The sequence below is a fragment of the Orcinus orca genome, chromosome 19 (assembly GCF_937001465.1).
Source record: "Orcinus orca chromosome 19, mOrcOrc1.1, whole genome shotgun sequence".
NCBI classification, from domain to species: Eukaryota; Metazoa; Chordata; class Mammalia; order Artiodactyla; family Delphinidae; genus Orcinus; species Orcinus orca.
Genome location: NC_064577.1, coordinates 11,917,632 through 11,938,883, shown reverse-complemented (window position 1 = coordinate 11,938,883; position 21,252 = coordinate 11,917,632). Strand labels below are relative to the sequence as shown.

At 53.3% G+C, this 21,252-nt stretch overlaps 1 protein-coding gene across 7 annotated transcripts; it reads right to left on the bottom strand.

Annotated features, from left to right (window-relative positions):
* Positions 1–286: 286 nt before the first annotated feature.
* On the bottom strand, positions 287–20,652 carry POLR2A (RNA polymerase II subunit A). 7 transcript variants are annotated; one of them, XM_033422986.2, is made up of 31 exons: positions 20,153–20,652; positions 19,579–19,792; positions 14,859–14,913; positions 14,439–14,571; positions 14,160–14,296; positions 13,893–14,066; positions 13,419–13,700; positions 12,945–13,106; positions 12,616–12,836; positions 11,882–12,014; positions 11,270–11,394; positions 10,968–11,178; positions 10,231–10,440; positions 9,980–10,148; positions 9,694–9,788; positions 9,345–9,548; positions 8,967–9,189; positions 8,337–8,520; positions 7,788–7,959; positions 7,589–7,694; positions 7,293–7,498; positions 5,451–5,675; positions 5,057–5,303; positions 4,667–4,767; positions 3,633–3,737; positions 3,356–3,538; positions 2,879–3,082; positions 2,505–2,691; positions 2,278–2,391; positions 1,977–2,126; positions 287–1,874 (listed from the first exon to the last, which is right to left on the bottom strand). In XM_033422986.2, the coding sequence occupies exons 4-31, from the start codon at positions 14,563–14,565 to the stop codon at positions 718–720; spliced, it is 5,814 nt and encodes a 1,937-aa protein (XP_033278877.1). In that variant the 5' UTR covers positions 14,566–14,571; positions 14,859–14,913; positions 19,579–19,792; positions 20,153–20,652; the 3' UTR covers positions 287–717. The 7 variants fall into 7 exon arrangements, with proteins under 7 accessions (XP_033278877.1, XP_033278876.1, XP_033278879.1 ...); XM_033422985.2 differs by lacking the exon at positions 14,859–14,913; XM_033422988.2 differs by lacking the exon at positions 19,579–19,792.
* Positions 20,653–21,252: the final 600 nt, after the last annotated feature.

Here is a 21,252-nt window from a genome sequence, read left to right as displayed (position 1 = left end):
TATTATGATAATCAGTAAAATTGGTTAAAAAAGATGTTATGTCAATATTGCTTTAATGCAGGACAAGGCCTGTATCTATCTGTTCAACCACAAAGCCGGGACAGAGCAAAGCCTGGCACGAAGTAGGCGTTTGTTCCGTGAATGTACTGTCTGTGCTCGTTTTCCTGCCCCTGCCCCTGCCCCATTAGCAGGGATCAGCTAAAACATGACAAATGGAACAGCAGCCCAGGCAGGGAGTAGGGGCCTGGGTATTCTTGCCTCCTAATAAAGCACTCAACAACCACTCTTCTGGTCAAAATTAGTAAACTTTATTTCAAATTCAAAAAGTAACAAACAAAAGGCAGCTTTCACTTTGTTCTTCCGGAGAATCAGATGTGACGACCCAGAGCAGGAACTACCCCCCAAAAGTTAAAATACCCTTTACCTCCCGAATCAAGCCATAGGCAAGGAGGATCCTGGATTTGGGGACAGGCCTCGGGTAGGTAGGGCGAGAAGGAGAACACCACTGCAGGTGAGTGGGTTCTGAGACGGCACAAGTGGAGAACAAGACAAAAGCCCCGGCAGAAATGGGACCAGAACCTCAACAGGGAACTTTGTCACAAGGAGCTATGTACAAGGGAGCTGGACCGGGGCCCGCGCCCCTCAGGGGAGGGAGGACTGCACAACACCCTGAAGCCGCTCTTCCCCTAGCCGGCTGCCACTGCGCACTGCGCACCCTCAGTTCTCCTCATCACTGTCATCGGGACTGATGGCTGGGCTGGTGAGGCTATAGGTGGGGCTGGTGGGCGAGTAGCCAGGGGAGGTGGGCGAGTAGGTCGAGCCTTTGGGGGAAGTGGGCGAGTAGGTGGGGCTGGTGGGTGAGTACTTGGGGGAGGTGGGCGAGTAGGTGGGGCTGGTGGGTGAGTACTTGGGGGAGGTTGGGGTGTAGACCGGAGAGGTTGGTGAGTAAGTAGGAGACGTCGGCGAGTATTTTGGAGTGGTGGGCGAGTAGGTGGGGCTGGTCGGAGAGTACTTGGGGGAGGTGGGCGAATATTTCGGGCTGGTAGGTGAGTACTTGGGAGAGGTCGGGGTGTACTCCGGTGAGCTGGGGCTGTAGGAAGGACTGGTTGGGGTGTACTTCGGTGAAGTCGGGCTGTAGCTGGGCGAGCTGGGGCTGTAGCTGGGTGAGCTCGGGGTATAGGTGGGAGACTGTGGTGTGTATCGTGGACTCGAAGGGGAGTAGCTTGGTGAGGTCGGGGAGTAGCTGGGTGAGGTCGGAGAGTAGCTTGGAGAGGTTGGGCTGTAGTTGGGGCTCGTTGGTGTGTAGTTGGGACTAGTAGGTGAGTAGCTGGGGGATGTTGGGCTATAGCTGGGTGACGTCGGTGTGTAATTGGGACTGGTTGGAGAATAGTTAGGGCTGGTGGGTGAGTAACTTGGGGAAGTTGGTGAGTAGCTTGGTGACGTCGGTGAATAGCTTGGAGATGTCGGAGAGTAGCTAGGTGAGGTGGGCGAGTAGCTGGGTGAAGTTGGCGAGTAACTGGGAGAGGTGGGCGAATAGCTGGGAGAGGTTGGCGAGTAACTGGGTGATGTGGGCGAGTAGCTTGGGGAAGTGGGCGAGTAGCTGGGTGAGGTCGGGGAGTAGCTAGGCGAGGTCGGGGAGTAGCTGGGTGAGGTCGGGGAGTAGCTGGGTGAGGTCGGGGAGTAGCTGGGCGAGGTCGGGGAGTAGCTGGGCGACGTGGGGCTGTAGTTGGGGCTGGTTGGAGAATAGGATGGAGACGTAGGGGAGTAGGAGGGTGAAGTGGGGGAGTAAGAGGGACTCTGGGGCGTGTAGCCCCCAGGGGAGCGGGGCTCGTAGGCAGGCGACGTCGGGGAGTAGCTGGGAGACATGGCACCCCCTGTGGGAGGGAAGCAGAAAGGCATTAAGCGATGGAGAGACTCACCCAGAAGGAAGATCAAGGAGGAAATGAACTTGGCCTTGACAGACAAGGACAACTCACCTGGTGAGGGAATATACGGGCTTGAGGGGCCAGGGGAGCCTGGGGAACCCGGCGTGGGAGACCAGGCCGGGGAGTAACCAGGGCTGAAGCCACTGGCATCTGAAGCAGCACTGGGAGAGAAGCCTGCTGCCCCCGGGGTCATCCCGCTCCCTGCGAAATGAGAGAAACGTTAGTTAAAACCAGAGCTGGAGCCCAACACACTCCCAGAGCCCCCAGCATCTCCACATGGGGACCCCTCATGAGCCCAGCCCACCCGCCCTCTGAACCACGCAGAGGGCTGTCTTCCCGGCTGGCTACTCACCAACACTGGGGGACCAGGCACCGTAGGCTGGGGTTGCGCCCTGGTTCCAGGGTGTCATGGCTGGAGAAATTCCTCCCATGGGACTGGGGGCCGAGCCGAAGAACATGCCGGTGGCTGCAGAGAGGCGCACAGTGACCCACAACGAACAGCCCCGGGACTGGCCGCCGCGCCCACGTGCAGCCTCCTCCCCACTGCCCCACCTCCTCCTCGTAGCCCCTCGTACTCACGTCCGGCAGCCCCCAAGCCGGGGATGTTGGTGGGGATCTCCATGCCATACTTGCACTTCTCTGCATCGAGCAGGAGGTCAAAACAGCCAGTGCCGGCTGGAGCCAGCTGGCCCAGCATGATGTTCTCAGACACCCCCTTCATGGGGTCACTCTCTCCATGTGCAGCTGCTTCCATAAGCACATCCACCTAAACCTCAGAAGAGGGGGCGTGCCGTCAGACCCCGCCCCCCCATGTCCCACCACTGTTACAGCCACCCACCCAGCCATGGAACCGCACCGAGGCCCATCACACACAGTGGAGGATGCCCTCTTCCCACAGCAATCCCTCCTCCCTGCTCTCTCTCCTTCCACCCGCTCAGAACTTCTGCCATTACCGTTTCCTCAAAGGAGCACTTCATGAGAGGTCCGGTATCCTGGCGGTTGACTCCGTGTCGGGTGATGGCCATCAAGTGGCCACGACAGGTCATGGTATCACACAGGAGAGCCAAGTGCCGGTAATTGACGTAGGAACCATCGAAGGAGATGACGTGGTACAGCTCCCGCTCCAGGGCCTTCCGCACGGCTTCTATGCCCAGCACCTGGCATGGGGATTGCAGGGGTGTGGGTGGGGGGTCAAGGGTGGGGAAGGGTCAAGACCGAGTAACTGCTCTCCTCCTGCTGCCACCACCACCCAGATCCACAGAGGGACAGTCAGGAGTCAGTGAAGCCCAGACGCAAAAGTGGATTCAGGCATAAAACCACCTGACCAACCCCTCTCTTGAGGGGAGAGCACGGACCCCAACCACTGCCTGAGACCTACGGAGGGGGCCTTGAGCCAGAGGGACCAGGGAAGAAGGCTCTGAGGGGCTCACCGTGAAGATCTCCACGATGTCATTGGACGTGGTGCGCACAGGGTCCACGTCCTTCTCGCTCAGCACCCGCATGAGGCTCACGCCATCCGTCTCCAGGATCCACTCCTGCAAGGCCTTGAACTCCCCGTCCTCTGTGATGATGATCTTCTTCTTGTTGTCCGTCTGCGGCAAGTGCATGTACACCTGCGGGGGGGGCAGAGCGAGCTCAGGCTGGACGGGTGGGGATGGGAAGGGAGGGAAGAGGGGCTGGATGGGCTGCAGGGACGGAACGGCTGACCTTGCTGATCTGCTCGATGCCCTGCAGGGTCATATCTGTCAGCATGTTGGACTCGATGCAGCGCAGGAAGACGTCGTCATCCATCTTGTCCACCACCTCTTCTTCCTGCAACAAGAGCGAGTCAGCCCTCCTAGGATTCTCAGGTCTGTCCCCGCCCTCACCCCAAACCACAGCCTGACCTGGAGAGCCAGGTGTGGCCCAGACCTGCTCTCTTCAGTTCCAGTGAGGTTACTTTCTATCGTGTTTTTACGATGGTATTTTAAAAAAAAACCCTCAGAAAAGGCAACTGCACTCCACCACCTTAACACGATTCCCACTCTTGTGCGTGCTCCAAGGGCTGTAACAAAGCGCACAGCACCTCTGCTCTCGTCCTGGCACTCACCGAGCATTCGCCCGCCCACTAACGCCTTGACGTGTGATGTCTAATGGACGCGTATCCACACATTCTTATTTACTCTCCCCCAGTTCAATAGTAAGTTCTGAGTTTGTATTATTAAGGTATCCACATCTGCTGAACAATTTTTTAGGAGCCGTGCCCAGGAGTGAAATCACTGGTCAAACATGTTCCTGGGTCTTGTTTCACCCGCTGTCACACCACTTTCCCTAGGACACAGCAATTCCTACTGTCCGACCTGCCCTCACACAGGAGCCGCAGGGAGGAGAGAGCCAAGTGACCGGGCTATGGGGACACCACCAAATCAACACCCTCTGTTTTGGGGCTTTTTTTTTTGGCCGCACCCCGCAGCTTGCTGGATCTTAGTTCCGCGACCAGGGATTGAACCTACACCTTAGGCAGTGAAAGCGCGGAATCCTAACCAGTGGACGGCCAGAGAATTCCCCAACACCGCCTGTTTTATCTATATGGCTGCTGTTCACGTTTCTTACAGATCGTTGCTACCCACCCTCCCCCCATCTCTACTTTAGGTGGTGTGACTGACACTCAATGCTGCTTTCATTTTAATGTCTTTGGTCAGGAACCAGATTTATCGGCTTTTTATGTCTGACGTATAAATTTCTGCTTGGGTCCCGTTTACCTCTTGCATCTTGTTTTCATCACTGTTCATGATGCGGATACGGAGCACCAGCTTCTCTGCATTATCATCGTTAAAGATGCAGTTCAAGTCATCACCGAAACCTGGGAAAATGAGAACTGCAGCTGCAGGACTGCTTCTGCTCACGGCTCGTCCGCAGCTCTCCCCATATGGGCTCTCTTTTGGCTTTCCCCTCCTTCCCACAGAGCCTTTCTAGAAAGAGGGAGGGGAAACAATGAGAAGGAAAAAGCAGTGCAGATGGGACATGGAGAAGGGGTGTCCTGGAGGAGCAGAACCAGTGAGTGGAAGGTGGTGGGTGTGGGCGCCTTGTCTGGGACGAGCACAGGGACAGGACAGGGCGGGCAGGGGCCTAGGCAGGACCCCCAGCCTCACCAGCATTGATCTTCTCGGCAATCTGCTCCATGGTCAGCTTCCGATCAGTCATGTGCTTCCGGTCCAGCTCCACCCGCAAAAGCCAGGGGGAGATTCGGGCCACATCAAAGTCAGGCATCTCATAGTAGACATTCACCCACTCCTGATCCTCTGCCACCACCGTGCTCTGGGGGTTGGGGTCATAGTAGATGGCCGTGTTGGCAGTCACCTTCCTCAGCGTTGTATGTTCCAGGCGGCACAGAATATCCTGGGGAAAAAAAGGGATTCGTGACAGGCATTTGGGTGGCTCCAAAGGCCTCTTCAAAGCCACCTGCAGAGGGACTGTCAAACCCTTTACTTAAGGGAAGGAGTCCCCTCCTCCTCCTGCCAGGAAGCCCGTTACCCTAAGCCGCACCTTGGCTCTCTCAGCATCTCGAGCAGACTGGCCCAGCAGGAAGACAGTAAGTGAGGGGGTCTTTGGCTTCTTGGAAATGTTGATGAGCTCCTTAAGTCGGGGCACACCCAGTGTCACATTCTTGGCGGACACACCAGCATAGTGGAAGGTGTTCAGAGTCATCTGGGTGGCAGGTTCTCCAAGGGACTGTGCAGCCAGAGCTCCCACCATTTCCCCAGGATGGGCCTGGGGAGTAAGAAGAGCTGGCCTCAGAAGAGCAAATCCCTCCCCACTGGGGAGTGAGAGTGAGACATGTCAGGGCTGGGCAGAGGTGTTTAGAAAAGGCAGAGATTTAAACAAATCAGTCTTATTTGATCATCCCCTTCCTCAGATGGCATTTCAATTTACACCCGCCATTCAGCCCCAGATGTGCTGCACACCCAGGAATAGGGACTATGTCATCTAAACCCCACATTTCTACAAGTGCTGTGTGCTAGAGTCACAGGGTAAATATTCATTTGATGATAGTCTTCTAAGTGGGAAGCTCCCCAATGCATTTTTTTTTTTTATAAATTTTTAAAAATTATTTATTTTTGGCTGTGTTGGGTCTTTGTTGCTGCACGTGGGCTTTCTCTAGTTACAGTGAGCGGGGGCAACTCTTCGTTGCGGTGCGCGGGCTTCTCACTGCGGTGGCTTCTCTCGTTGCGGAGCACGGGCTCTAGGCGCACGGGCTTAGTTGCTCTGTGCCATGTGGGATCTTCCTGCACCAGAGCTCGCACCCGTGACCCCTGCGTTGGCAGCCGGATTCTTAACAACTGAGCCACCAGCGAAGTCCCCCGCAGTGCATTATTTTAATTTAGATATAATCACATACCATAAAATTTAACCTTTTTTTTTTTTAAAGATTTTTTTTTTGACATGGACCATTTTTAAAGTCTTTTTTGAATTTGTTACAATATTGCTTTTGTTTTACATTTTGGTTTTCTGGCCACAAGGCATGTAGGATCTTAGCTCCTGACCAGGGATCGAACCCACACCCCCTGCAGTGAAGTGCGAAGTCTTAACCACTGGACCGCCATGGAAGTCCCCAAAATTTAATCTTTTAATTGGAATCATACAGTATGTAGCCTTTTCAGACTGGCTTCTTTACTTAGTAATACTATTTAAAGTTGATCACTGTCTTTTTATGGTTTGACAGCTCATTACTTTTTACCACAGCATAATATTCCCTTATCTTGTTCATCCTTCATCAACGGATGAACATTTCGGTTGTTTCCACTGCTTGGCTATTATGAAAAATACTGCTCCGAACATCTGTGTATGGGTTTTTGTGTGGACGTGTGCTTCCCATTCTCTTGGGCATATTCCTAGGAGTGAAATTGCTGGGTCATATGGTAACTCTATGTTTAAACTTTTGAGAAACGGCCAGACTGTTCTCCAAAGCAGTTGCAACATTCCCAGCAGCAGTGTATGAGAGCTCCAATTTCTCTACATCCTCGCCAACACTTGTTTTTTTCTAGTCACCCTAGGGAGCATGAAATGGTATCTCATCGTGGTTTTGAACTACATTCCCCTGACGGCTACTGATACTGAGCATCTTTTCATGTGTTTGCCTCTTCAAGGTTCACTTTTTGTCTCTGCAACATGGGACTAACAGCCCCTCCCCCCTACTAGGGTCTTCTTAGGACTGCTAAGGAATAAAGGTATAAAGCCTCCAACACAGGACTTGGTTCACAGCAGTGTCTCAATGAATGAGATCTATTATTATGCAGTTATGGGCAGAGGTGGGCTGTTCTCAGAGCCCAGAGAAATCAATAGATCAGAGGAGAGGACCAAGGCTGGGGTGAGGAGTACAACACTCACAATGGCTTGGTTGAACTTGGACTCGATCTCTCCGAGCAGCCAGTCGAAGGCCTCTCCGCTGAGCCGAAACTCCTCGGCCATGCGGCGGGAGCACAGCGTGGACCGCAGGTGGATGTTGAAGAGCAGGGTGGCGTTCTCCTGGGCCTGCCGGCTCAGTGGGTCGTCCCCATTCACAATCACCAGCTTCTTGCTCAGCTCCTTGACACCTAAGGGCCAAACGAGGGATGAAGAGGTTGTAGACCAGGACGCTGCTAGCAGAGCCTGCCTGGCCTGGTGGTCCTGAAGCAGGTACTCACCCTCTACCACCTTGATGGGGTGCAGGTCAGAGGGAAGGCGAGGGTTGATGTGGAAGATCTTCTGAGCGTTCCAGATCATGCGCAGCAGGTTACAGGGGAGGACAACCTGAGGCAGGAGGGAAGAAGGCAGGACCCCAAGTCAGGGCCAGCCATGCAGGGCCAGCACTTCTCCAGCCCAGCCCTTCCCACCCACACACACCTTGCTGTCACCAGTTGGGAAGATGACCCTGAGCACCTCCCTGTCCTCACGCATCCGCTCAAATTCTCGCTCCAGCTCGTTCTGAATGTGTGCATTGCTCAGCACGTCCTTCACCACATCCTCCTGCAGGGTGCGCCGCAGGGCCCTCTCATTGGTATAATCAAAGCGGAACCTGCAGGTGACAGGGGTGGAGTTAAGGGGCAGGAGGGCCCTGATCAAGGAACAGTGTGAGGCTCCTGAGGTCTGCAGCCCACAGGAACAGGGCTGTGAATAATCCTGGGTGGGGAAACCATAAGATCCAGACCCAAGGATGTGCAATGGCACCTGAGCTTACGCTCACCCCTCTGTACAAAGTGGGGGCGGGTCTCAAATCTGGTCTCCATCCGTCCTCTCCCATCTTGCAGCTGCTGCCAGATGGGTGGGGAAAGGGCGGTATAAGGTCCACTGCAAGACACGGTCCAGGTGATCTCACCGTGCGGGGGGAGGAGAACCCCTACCACTCTGGCCCTGAGCCCAGGGGCAAGAACCACCCGCCTGCCGCCTTCTCACTTCTTCTCGAAAGCCTTGTTGGAAGGCTTGAGGGTAGCCAGGTTCTGGAACTCAACGCTCTCGCCCGCCAGGCCATCTTCACCATAGCGCAGCTGTACCACCTGATTGATGGAGTTTCGCACGGTGGCGTCATACTTCACCATCACCGACTCCATGGATTTGATCAGCCGCCGCTGGATGTATCCTGAGGGGGAGGGAATCAACTGAGGGACCCAGAGCAAGAAGAGGAGCCTCCCTGTCTCAGGACAAGACCTGCTGGCCACTCTGGTCCTCAAGAGAGCCAGCTAGTAGCCTCTCATCCCCAAGGCCTCTCAATGAAAGCCATGCCCACCACCAGATGGACCCAGGGTCCAGCAGAGACCCCTAGGAAACACCGTCCATGTGCCAGGTCAGGAGCAGAGACCCTGAGGCTCTAGCCCTGCATCATGGAATGCTGCATGGCAACCAGAACAAGAGTATTTGCCTAACTCTTGATCTTTAGTCTCTATTCTTTCCACAAAGGTCAAAATTACTTCTCTGGGGATAGAAGACTTTAGCCTGAGAACCCCGCTCAAACTCCCCAGGGGCTTCTCTGCCTGCGGTCCTCTCTGGGACCAGCCCGTGGAAGGGCCCTGGATCCAAAGTCCTCACCAGTCTCAGCAGTCTTGACAGCTGTGTCGATGAGCCCCTCACGACCCCCCATGGCATGGAAGAAGAACTCGGTGGGCGTGAGGCCGGCCAGGTAGGAGTTCTCCACGAAGCCACGGCTCTCAGGCCCATAGTCATCTTTGATGAAGTGAGGCAGAGTCCGGTGCTTGAACCCAAACGGGATCCGCTTGCCCTCCACGTTCTGCTGCCCGACGACAGCAATGACCTGGGGAACAGAAAAGGTGTGGTGCATCCAACTCCCTCTGCCTTGAGAATAAGTGTTTCCCATACTTTTCCCCCAACCCCCCCAGCAGCACACCCCTTCCCTCCTCCTCCCCACCTTCAGTGTGGCCCCAGTTCTGGAAAGACAAGGCTCCCCACCTGGGAGATGTTGATCTTGGAACCTTTAGCCCCGGACACCACCATTGACTTAAAGTTGTTGTATTCAGACAGGGATTTCTGGGCAGAGGAGCCAGTCTTGTCTCGGGCATCGTTGAGAATGCGGTTCACCTGGTTCTCAAAGGTCTGCCGCAAAGTGTTCCCCGGGGTGGGCTCCAGCTCGTTGTTATGCGCCTTCTCAATGACCTGGGTGCACAGGAGCAGGCTGCGTTCTCAGGGAGACGTCAGTGTCTTCTGGTCCCCGTCTCTCCAATCCCAATGTCCCCTTCACTCCTCAGTTCAAAGCCACTGAGAGCCTCTTATTCAGTCTTTGCCCAGCCTTCCCTCTCACCTCTATTACATCCTGCTTGGCCTTCTTAATAGTGTTCTGAATGTCTTGGTAAGTCTTAGAATCAGCAATGGAGTCCCCAATGCCAATGGTATGACCTAGAAATAAAGAGAAGCATCAGCAACACCTTCTTTGGACTCCCAAGAAACACGGGATGGAATCACAGCCAAGAGAGTAGATGGAGGGACACCAAATCCAAGGGGGGGAAGAGAAAGGGATGGAAGAAGAGCAGTAAGAAGTGAGATGGACACAGGATTTACAGAGGATGTGGTAGAGCCCCTAGGCTTACCCTCAATGAGGAGCCAGTTGTTAATGACAGTCTGAATGTTGGAGTAGAAGAGGCGGGTGATGTCATGACCCATCTCTAGGTAAGAGATGTGGACCAGGGAGCCAGCTGATGTGCCCAAAGACTTTTTACACAGGATGCCCATGATCAGCTCCCCGTTCTCCACCACCACCTGCAGAGAGCACCATTCACAGCCCCTGCTGTGGCTTCCATGTCCAAAGCCCTTCCCCACACAACCAGAAGCCAGGCCCTACCTTGGTGTCCCCAGGAGAGATGTGCTTGTAAGGACCACTATCCTCATCATCGGGATGGGTGCTGTGAGTGCGGATACAGTTGATGTGGCCGGGTATGATGAGGGAGAAGATCTGCTTCCCTGTCCACAGGGGCCGGGGCTTCAGGATGGCTGGCTGTGGGACCTTGCCGTCCCACGTGGACAGGAACATCAGGAGGTTCATCACCTCGCCCTAGAGAAAAAGAGCAAGAAAGACAAGAAGTCAGAACTGGAGGTCTCACCTCTTGGGAATGTCAGGGGAGGTCTCACTGCCCCAAGGGGAAAGCCAGACTTTGAAGGCAAAGGGATGGCAAGAAAAGTGTTTTCCAAACTTCTACTAAAAACTTAACTGTGATAATGAGACTTTGGGATTGCTTTTTCTTTTAACAGTAAGTACAAATTACTTTTAATAATTAGGAAACAAAGAGAAAGTAAAAAAGAAATAGATAAACAGAACTTCAACAAAGTCTTATTTCTCTCTTCGCCTTTACTTTCCAGGTGATACCTAAAATTACATGACATTTTGAGGAATTAAATGGGGAGCTAAAGCCATACACCGTTTTTGGCCTCGATCTTTGCTCACTGCCTTTCCTTCTGCTGTCTCACATACAGGTCAGTGCAGAGCAAGTCAGGGCATAAGTCACTGCTCCTCCCCCCATCCTTGCTGTGCTGGGCCCCTGCCCACCCAGGCCAGGTTTCCCCCAGCCAGGGACCACACACCCGCTCCAGGAAAACGTCCCTCTTGGTGAATTTGCGCACTGCGGTCAGCGTGTCCTGCACAATGCCCATAACTGGGCGATTGCTCTGGGGGGTGACGATCATGCGTGGCACCATGGCGAGCTCCTGGATCTCAGCCCGCGTCTCCAGGGACTGTGGCAGGTGCAAGTTCATCTCATCCCCATCAAAATCGGCATTGTATGGAGTTGTCACACTGTAGTCAAAGAGGAAAGTGAGTTGGAAAGATGCCGCTGTGAGACCCAGGGAGCAGCCCAGCCCAGCCCAGCCCCAGCTGACGGACTGACCTCAGATTCAAGCGAAAAGTAGACCAGGGCAGGATGCGAACCCGATGTCCCATCATGGACATTTTGTGCAAAGTTGGCTGCCGGTTGAAGATAACAATGTCCCCATCGCACATGTGCCGTTCCACCTAAGGAGGTGAGGTGTGGGAAAAACCTCAGTGAAGGAGGTATGCTAAGAATGAAGTGATAGGAGACCTAAGATGCTTTGAAACAGACGACACTGTGGTGTTATTTCACTTGAAACGCTTATTAACCACCAGCTTTGGGCCAGGCCCTGGGCTAGATTCCAGGCTAGCAGAGAAAACGAAGACGTAGTCCCCAAACCTCAGGGAACTCAGCTGGGAAAGAAGACCGCGAGAGACTCTGAGCGTGAAGCCTTCTGCTCTGTTCCCCCCGCATCTCTTTCTGCCCTGTGTCCCTCTTGCTGCCCGTGGGTTTACGTGACCCCCACCTTGAATGCCAGGGGCTGGCAGCTACAGGCTTGCCTAGGACAGCAGGAGTCTCTTAAGCTTGGATTCTAATGAACAGGACAGCCTCAGACGGCCCACTCCAGCTGGCCCCCAGTCCAAAAAGCTTCCTGCTCAGGTAAGAGAGGCCCTGGCCTATTACACATGCCTTATAGCCAGTCTGCAGGTGAAGGTCACTGGGTTTGGGGTGGAAACGCAGGTCAATGCGATCACCGTTGTCCCGGATGATGTACTTGGCCCCTGGGTACTGGCTGTTCCCCCTGCGCACTAGTTCCTGAAGTCTAGGAAGGAAAGGGATGCAATGAACAAAATGCTTCCCAAAAATCCCTTGTTGCCACCCTCACCCCAAAGCCCCAAGTGACAACCCAAACTTCTAAACTTCGACACTTGGGACTTCCCTGGTGGTACAGTGGTTAAGAATCCGCCTGCCAATGCAGGGGACATGGGTTTGATCCCTGGTCTGGGAAGATCCCACATGCCGCGAAGCAACTAGGCCCGTGCGCCACAACTACTGAGCCCGTGTGCCCTAGAGCCCGTGTGCCACAACTACTGAAGCCCGCGTGCTCCAGGGCCCGCGTACCGCAACTACTGAGCCTGCCTGCTGCAACTAGAGAAAGCCCGCACACCCAGAGCCCGTGCTCCCGCAACAAGAGGAGCCACCGCAATGAGAAGCCCGCGCGCCGCAATGAAGAGAAGCCCCTGCTCGTCCCAACTAGAGAAAGCCTGCATGCGGCAATGAAGACCCAACACAGCCAAAAATAAAGTTAAAAAAACATAATGATGATAATAATAATAAACTTCAACACTCTCTCCTTCTTGCTCCGAGCCCATTCCCCCCACCCTCCCCGACCCCTCCAGGCAGGGCTTCTGAACTGAGCACACCTGTCAATGTTGAAGGGGGTGACGATCTCCGCAAAGGTCATATTGGCGGCAATGGAGCGAGGCACGCCAACCTGGTCAATGGAGAGGTTGGGGTCGGGGGTGATGACAGTGCGGGCCGAGAAGTCCACCCGCTTGCCCATCAGGTTCCCGCGCACACGGCCTTCCTTGCCCTTCAACCGCTGCTTCAGGGACTTGAGGGGACGCCCAGACTTCTGCATGGCCTGTGAGAAAACGCAGGGTGGGGGGCACCCCCGCAGTCAGCACCGGCCCCCAGCCGGGCGCCCTCCCCTTTCCTCCAGGCGCAGGGCACAGGGAGCCTGTCCACTCACACGAGGCAAGCCAGGCAGCTCGTTGTCCACCATGGTGGCCACGTGGAACTGGAGGAGCTTCACGTCCTCAGCGATGACATGCGCGGCCGCGCCGTTCTGCTCGTTGCGCCGAAGCTGATTGTTGATCTTCACGATGTCGGCCAGTTTGTGTGTCAGGTCATCCTGAGGCAGGAAGTCAGAAGCATCACAATCCAGCCAACCCTGAGCGCTCAGTCTGCATGTGCCAGCACGCGGTGCCTCTCACCCTCCCTTCACACCACCCTGGGAGGCAGCTCTGGGCTCTCGGTTCACAGATCCACAAGCACCTTTGTGAGCTCTAACCTCCTTAAGGGGCTCACATAGCCAGCAAGCAGCAGGGTACCTTCAGGCCCAGGTGACCCGTCCGTCACCCTCGCATGCCTTCGTCCCCGCCACCGGCCTCCCTCCGCACGGACACCTGGCCTAGCTGAGCGGCAGGGCCCTGCAGGCGCTGACCTGGTTGCGGGCAGAGCCCTGCATCACAACAGCAGGCCGCACGGAGAGCGGGGGCACAGGCAGCACAGTGACAATCATCCACTCGGGCCGGGCGTAGCGAGGCTCCATGCCCAGGACGAAGCACTCCTCATCTGAGATGCGTTTGAAGATCTCGTGCACCCGCTCAGGACTCAGCAGGATCTTCTTCTCCTGAGAGTCCTCGTTGACGTGCTTCCACTCTGCGTACAGCTCCAGGCCGGAGCGCCGGATCCGGGGCTGGTACCGCCCACAGCCGCCGTGGCCCTTCCAAGGAGGCAGAGGGGCCATCAGAGCGCAGAGGCCGGGCCTTCTCCCCCAACACCTGGCCGGGCCGCCCCTCCCGCTCTTTTGTGACCTTCGGGCTCCTGCTGCTTCCACTGCCTCCCCATCTTCTTCCCTCCGGGCCTCTGGGACCAGCCCTCACCCCCTCCCAAGAGTCTGGGCAGCCCCGGCTACCTTTTCTTTGGTCAAATCCTCATCGCCCTCAGGCTGCTCCACACCGAACTTGTTGTCCATCTCCTCCCCGCCCTCGCAGATGTTTTTGCCCTTGCAGAGGTCATAGACGTGTGTAAGCCGCTTCTTGGGCTGCCCCTTGGACTTAGCCAAAATGTCCTTGATCTTTGGGTTGTTCTGTGGACAGAGCAGAGCGGGGTCAGTTGGGGCTGCTCCCCTGCCCACCCCCCAGCAACCCCTTCCCCAGGCCAGAGCCCATCTCCCACTCACAGAGTCCACAAGCAATTTGGAGCAGAAGAAGCAGACGCAGCGCAAAACTTTCATTGTCTTGACCAGGAAGCCGACATGGAACACAGGTTTGGCCAGCTCAATGTGGCCAAAGTGGCCAGGACACTCTGTCATGTTTCCTGTGGGAACACACATACAACACTTTCCTCCCAGCACTCACCTCAGAGACCAGGTTTGCAGGTGTCCACCCCCAGTCCTGGCTTTCTGTAAGGACAAGCCTCTCCCTCCCTCTAGGGTCCTGTGTCGGCCCCCAGCGCTCACCTGCACAGGTTTGGCAGCGGCCAGTCCTCTCAATCACCCCCTGCCTCGGATCCATCAGCCCCCCAAGCTTGGGGCGGCCTCCCTCGGTGGTCTCTGGGTATTTGATGCCGCCCTCTGTCACAGACATTCGTTTCTGCAGCAAAGAAAGGCCAATAACAACTAAATAGAATTCCTAGTTTCCAGACTTCGTGGCTGAGGAGCTCTGTACTAAGGCGTTTAAAAACCCCAAACTACTTACAGAAGAACTAAGCAGGTTTAGCCTGAAGCGAGGGAAATGGGGGTCAGTGTGTGTGATATCTGACTGTGGAAATGCCAAAGTCAAGTATCGCAAGTCAAAAGCTCGTTCCAGTCACTGTCTGAGCGGGAGGGGGCGCTCAGACTAGTGTGTGGTCAACTCTGGGCTCCGTACACGTCACCTACCTCTAGGACTTGAACCCTGGATATCCTACTGGGTTGAATTCTAGGTCACTGTCATCTACAGAATTTAACAGCAAAAGAAATAAAAGTTGTTTCAAGAGGGAAAAATTCAATGCCTTGTTTCTTTCCCAAAGCTGAAATCAAGGCCAGAACCTCCCTGTAAGGCACCCTCATCATGACAGCCCAAGTGCTCTGCCCAAGACATGCTCCTAAAGTTAGGCACTCTTTGCCCCCATCCTTGTCACCTCCTCCTTCTCAAGGGCCTGGGTCAACCTGAACCCTTCCATGTTCAGATATTTTAGGACAGAACAGGAGAGGGGGGCGCTAGAGCAGAGGTTGTTGAAAATTATCTGGAGCAGAAGTGAACCCTGGAGCCTCAAGAGATGGAGGCAGAGCCAAGGGCCGGAATCCTGGGCAAGGTGGAGCCAGGACTCAGTGGGACCAATTCAGTGGAGGAAAGGGAGGGAAGGACGGGCTCAGAAGTAGGTACAACTTGGAGAAGAGATTTCTGCTCTGAGCTAAAGGCTGTTCAAGGAAACCTTTGGCATCTTTTCACACACTGAAAACCAATAACTTTAAAATTAGTTAAGCTTTGGTCCGCTAAACTTCCAGAGGGAAGACCTTAGAAGAATTTAATAAAAGCTTCTATTTGAGAGTCAACTTCATGCCAGGTACCAAACGTACCTGTTCCTCTTACCCTAACCACTAACCGTCTAGGAGTGAATTCCTGTCTCTTAGACATGAGAAACCTGAGGCTGTGTAAAGTGACTGCCCAAGGCCTCAATCTCAAGGAGCCTGCAGACGTCAAACCCACCCCCCTGCGATCCCAAACACATGCTCATCCCATTCTACTATACTGCAGCAGAAACAATTACTTCAACTCTAGGATTTGAAGCAGCACTATTTACAATAGCCAAGACATGGAAGCAACCTAAATGCCCATTGACAGATGAATGGATAAAGGAGATGTGGTACATATATACAACAGAATACCACTCAGCCACAAAATAGAGCGAAATAATGCCATTTGCAGCAACATGGATGAACCTAGGGATTATGATACTAAGTGAAGTCAAAGATAAGTATCATATAACATCACTTACATGTGGAATCTAAAACATGATACAAATGAACTTATTTACAAAACAAAAACAGACTCACAGACAGAGAAAACAAACTTACGGCTCCAAAGGGGAAGGGGTGCCTTGGTCTGCTCCTTAAACACTGCCACTCCCCAAGGTTTTAGCGCATCCACACTTCTCATCACACCCAAATGCTATACCATGATTCTCACTATTTACTCACAACAAATCTCTACCCTCCAGGCCTCACCTTTCTTCTGGACTTCGGATTAACATACTGAACCACCTACTGAACCCCCTGTAGATATCCCCCTGATAAATCAAATCCAACATGTCTAAAAGCAAACTCCCTTCTCCACAAAAATCTCTCCTTTTCCTTCAGTCCCCATCTAAGGTAGTGGAACTCAAGTCAGAAACCAACACTTACCCTTCCTTACCCACGGTCATAAAGCAGTGGAACAAGCATGGCCTGGAGTCAGAGACCTCTAATTTGCAATTCTAGCTCTATCACTTATCATCTATATAACCATTAAGGATTTAATTAACCTGCTGAAACCCAAGATGGAATAGGTGTTCAATATATGACAGCTGTTATTATCCAATCATTCACCAAATACAGGTTATTTTTTGCGGTACGCGGGCCTGTTGTGGCCTCTCCCGTTGCACAGCACAGGCTCCGGACGCGCAGGCTCAGCGGCCATGGCTCACGGGCCCAGCCGCTCCGCGGCATGTGGGATCTTCCCGGACCGGGGCACGAACCCGTGTCCGCTGCATCGGCAGGCGGACCCCCAACCACTGCACCACCAGGGAAGCCCATGTACAGGTTATTTTACCTCCTGAACAAACAGTTCTTAAATCTTGCCCCTTTTCTCCATCCCTACGCCCACTGCCCTAGCTCAGGCCTGTCCTTTGTAGTATGTATCCAAGTGTTCCATGGGTCACCAGCCCTTCTCTCCTACCCAGCCATACTATGATCAGGGTGCTCTTTCTAATTTGGAAATCTAATCTTCATACCCTCTTGTTCTCAGAATGATATCCAAATTCAGCAGGATGGCTTACAAAGAGTTTTATGACGTTTCCACCTTCCTTTCTTCCTCCACATCAGTAGCTGACTCCCCAGCAGCCCCCCTATCACCCAGCATATGTGCTCCACTACTTGGGGTCTTTGTATCTCTGCTTGGGATGCCCTCCCCACAAGACAAACTGCTATCTGAAGACTCAGCTCAGGCACTGCTTCTTCCAAGAAGCCTTTCCACAGCCTCACTAGCCAGACTGGTGAGCCCCACTCTGTGCTTCCATAATCCCTCCATCACTGCAAATCTCATAATGCAATGAAATGACCCACTGGGGTTTGTCTTCCCCGTAGATTATAAGCATCTCTCAGGCAGGTAGCATTCCCCTATCACCCTGGACCCGATGGCTCTCAATAATTGTTTGTTAAACTGAACCAAACTGCCTTAGGACCCTCCACTGCAGGGAAGTGCCCTCAAAGACCTCGATAAAAAGAAAAAAAAAAAAAAAAAAGAAAAAAAAAGAACTTGAAAAGAGATAGAAGGTTGTTCCCTTACAGTCAAACCAATAATCGTCTCATAATGGATCTAATTAGTCACTGCTGGGTAGAAACCAAAATGGTCTACAGGTGCAAGGCTAAGAGGTTCTGAACTTCCACCACCCTCATCAAGATGACCTGATGAAATCTCAGGGAGACAGGCCTGTGGTGACTAAATTCACAAAGCTGGAACCCCATCAGCTGCATCGTGTCTGATGAGAAGCACAAGGACGGGGTTTGCTCACCTTGAATGAAACACGCAAGAGCAGGCGCAGACCTGAATCTGGCAGCCAGAAGAGTCACTAGAGAGGCCTAAGGAGAACAACACTCAAAGCATTTCACTTCCCTCTGCTCCAAGTTCATGCTTACCAAGCCAGCCACCTTCTAAGGACTCCCTCTGCTTCTGGGCACTGAGACTGGACGAGGGGCTGTCCTGGAATGTTCTGGACTAACCCTCTACCATAAGTTATACTTTGAATTATACACCAACTACTTTAGCCCCCAATCCTTCATCCAAATACTGGTTCTCACTGCCCACGTGATAACAGGTTAGACACCCAAGGTCCCCCGTCCTCAACATTTATGCTCCAGCCACAAGAGATTCCTCAAAATTCCTTTTCTTCCCATGCCCGCCTTTCCAGCAAACTTCTATTCATTTTTAAGACCCAGTTCAAATGTCCCCTCTTTATAAAGTATTCTCTAACTCTTCTTGGCCTTATCCACACCCCAGCACCACTCTTATCTCTTGCTCTACACTGATTTTTGCCCAGTATTTAGCAATTGCTAAAAACCCAGCTTCACAAAGATATGACGTCATCAAAAGGGCTCTGGCGCCACCTAATGCTGAAAGGGAACTGCCCAACCTAGTAGTTCCCAGGGCATCAGGCAAACGCAGCTGTGCTTCCGTGCTTCTCTTAAAAATTTAAAATCTCTCACTGGGCCCCTGTGAGTTTGCTGCGGTGCCTCAGCAGTTTGGGCACAGGGGATCAGGGGGTTTAACCTACTGGGAAGGTCTTGTTCTATTGTAATAAACCCTGAGTTATTCAATAGAATCCTTACTAATAAATAATTAGGTGATTTATAATTTCACACAATGTTGAAATAAAAATCCTTCTACATGTATCTTTATGTACCTGTACAATTATTTCCTTCACTCATTTAATTCAAGTAACTTTTAGTACATGCCTATTATGTGCCAGGCACTATTTGAGATGCTGGAGAAAGAGGTGAATACAAAGTCACTCGTGAAATTTACATTCTACTGAGGAAACAAGAAAGAGAAAAACTAATCCTTTCAGGTACTGACCAGCTATGAAGTAAAATCAAGACTTGGGTTAGAGAAGGTTAAGGGTTTCTGCCCCTGGTATCAGCCCCCAAAAGCCTTCTGCATTTTTCAAGTGTTTTACAGTTTTGTTTTTTAGATTTCAACCTCAACCCCATCTGGAATTTATTCGGTGTGGTGTGAGTTCGGGAGGTTCTAACTCCTGACATAACTTTCCTACAGCTGAGCCTCCTCCTCTAGCAAACTTGTCTCCATCCACAAACAGAGCCATTCAATTCCATTCTCTCCAGCCCACTGGCTTCCTCCAGTTTGCTCCACAAAGGCGTCCAAAGGGCCAACAGCTCTCCGTCCTCCCTCATCTTTCCTGCTTCCATTCTCAGTTCTCCTCCCCAGTCAGTTCTTCACAGGACCATCAAAGCAGTAATTTTTTTAAAATGTAAACTTGATATCACTCTCCTGCTTATAATTCTCCAATGACTTCCTACTGAAAATAGAATGAAATCCAGATTCCTTACCATGATTTATAATGTCCCACCTGGACTGCCCCACCTCATGCTTCTCCAAGAATGGTTTAATACTCTCTTTCTCACCCACTACACCCCAGCCACCCTGGCCACCTTTCAGCCCCCGGGGCACACCAAGTTATTCCCTCGTTCAGGCACTTTGCACTTGCTCTTTCCTCTGCCTGAAAAGCTACTGACCTAGAATCTATGGTCTAGGAGACTGGCTGCTTCTCATCATTCGAGTAATGTCACCTCCTCAAACAGGCCTTCCCATACCCTGACACCACCCCATCTAAAGCAGCCTCACCTCGGTCACTCTCCATCGCATTACACCATTTCACTTTCTGCAAGGCACTTGCCCTTAACTGAATTATCTTATTCATTCATTTATTCGTGTTTATTGTCTGTCTCCCCTGACCCTTCCCAAAGAAAGTGCTCTAGAAGGCAGGGTCTTTGTCTTTTTCAGCTCTGCATCCCCACCGTCTGTCACGTCTATCACGTAGCAGGTGCTCAGTTAATAACTGTAGAGGAGAGGGGAAAAAATCTGGGGCTCGGCTTCTCACCCAAAAGATTGGTGTGGTATCTCTTAACGTCGGTATCTGCGGTGTGGAGCCAATCAACCTTCTCGCCCTCCTTCTCACCCTCCAGCCCCTCCTGCGGCCCGGCCCCCAGCTCGGACACAGAGCTAAGCTTGCTGACCCCCTAGGAAAGTTTAATTCTCGTTGGCCGCGAGGCTGGACTCTGCACTGCCTTGGCGCCGCTGACCCATCCTCCCCGTCTGTCCTCCTTTGGGCAGGGAAAAGCGCCAAGTTTCCGCGGCGGCCGTCAAGCCCCGCCCGCCAGGCGGGCGGGAGGAGGAGTGAGAGGGCAGAGCCGCTTACCAGTTCATCCGGACTGAGAACTCCGAACTGCACTCTCTTGATGGTGCGCAGCGGGCATGCGCTGTCCCCGGAGGGGGGGCCACCCCCATGCATCGCGGAGGCAGGCGCGCTGCGCAGGCGCAAACCTCACTACAAAAAGCCTGCGCCGCCTGCACCTCGGCGCTCAGACCCTGTCGGGGCGGCCGCCGGGAAGGACCTCCCCGAGTTGGGAGGAAAAAGCCGGAGGAGGAAAAGGTGGGGGAGGAAAGGAGGCGGGGAAACGAAAAGGGGCGAAAGGAGCTCTCCTCCGCCTTTCCGGAGATTTTTCGTCTCCCAAAAAGAAAATAAAAAGAGGAAGGGAAAGGAAAAGGTTCTGGGGGAGGAAGAAGAAAAAGGGTAACGAATAAATAAGTAACCGGGCTCCTGAACGGCAGAGGTTACGGCAGTTTGTCTCTCCCCCTTCCGGGAGCCGCCTTCTTCTCCAACCGTCCCGGCCGCGCTCTCGGCGCTTCTGAGGAGCGAGCTGGCCGGATGACGCCCTTTATAGATTCGCCCTGGCATTCCCCCGCCCCTTCCTTTCCCGCCCTCCCTTGCGCTACGGGGTCGACTGCGCCGGCGTGCACGGGGCGCGCGCTCGCGTCGTTGTTCCTCCTTCCCCGGCTCCCTGGCTGGGTCACCTTTTGAAATGACGAAGGGGAAGGAAATTTTTTTATCCCGCCGCCTCCCCTCGCTACTACCTCCCGCCCTGAAGTTTAAGGTTTGAAGATTCGAGGGTAAATATAGGCCGCTTTTATTCTAGTTGGCGTGTGGTTTCATCTTCCGCCAAAGTTTCTGATTAATATCACCCCCCCACGCTGGAAAATGGTCTGTTCTGAGATTCGGTAATGAAGGAGGCGGGGCCGGTCGGATCCTCCCAAGTGGGTTCCCGAAGAGGGGGAGTACTGGGGCCGTCCTTGGTCATGAATATGCAGTAATGTCACTGAATATGCAAGAAGGATCAACATGGCGAGGCCAATTGCTTGTCCGGAAGTAGCTGATATCTGTCGAGCGGCCTCCTGGGACGGGTGGGCATCTCCTAGCCTCTAATGGGGCGCTGTACGGAGCTCTCGTTCTGGATCCTC

Coding starts and splice junctions, on each gene's coding strand:
- POLR2A (XM_004266914.4), bottom strand. CDS start 20,245: ATGCATGGGGGTGGCCCCCCCTCCGGGGACAGCGCATGCCCGCTGCGC. Junction 10,149..10,230: donor TCTCTCCTGGGGACACCAAG/GTAGGGCCTGGC, acceptor TGCTCTCTGCAG/GTGGTGGTGGAGAACGGGGA. Junction 2,692..2,878: donor AGTGCTCCTTTGAGGAAACG/GTAATGGCAGAA, acceptor TCTGAGGTTTAG/GTGGATGTGCTTATGGAAGC.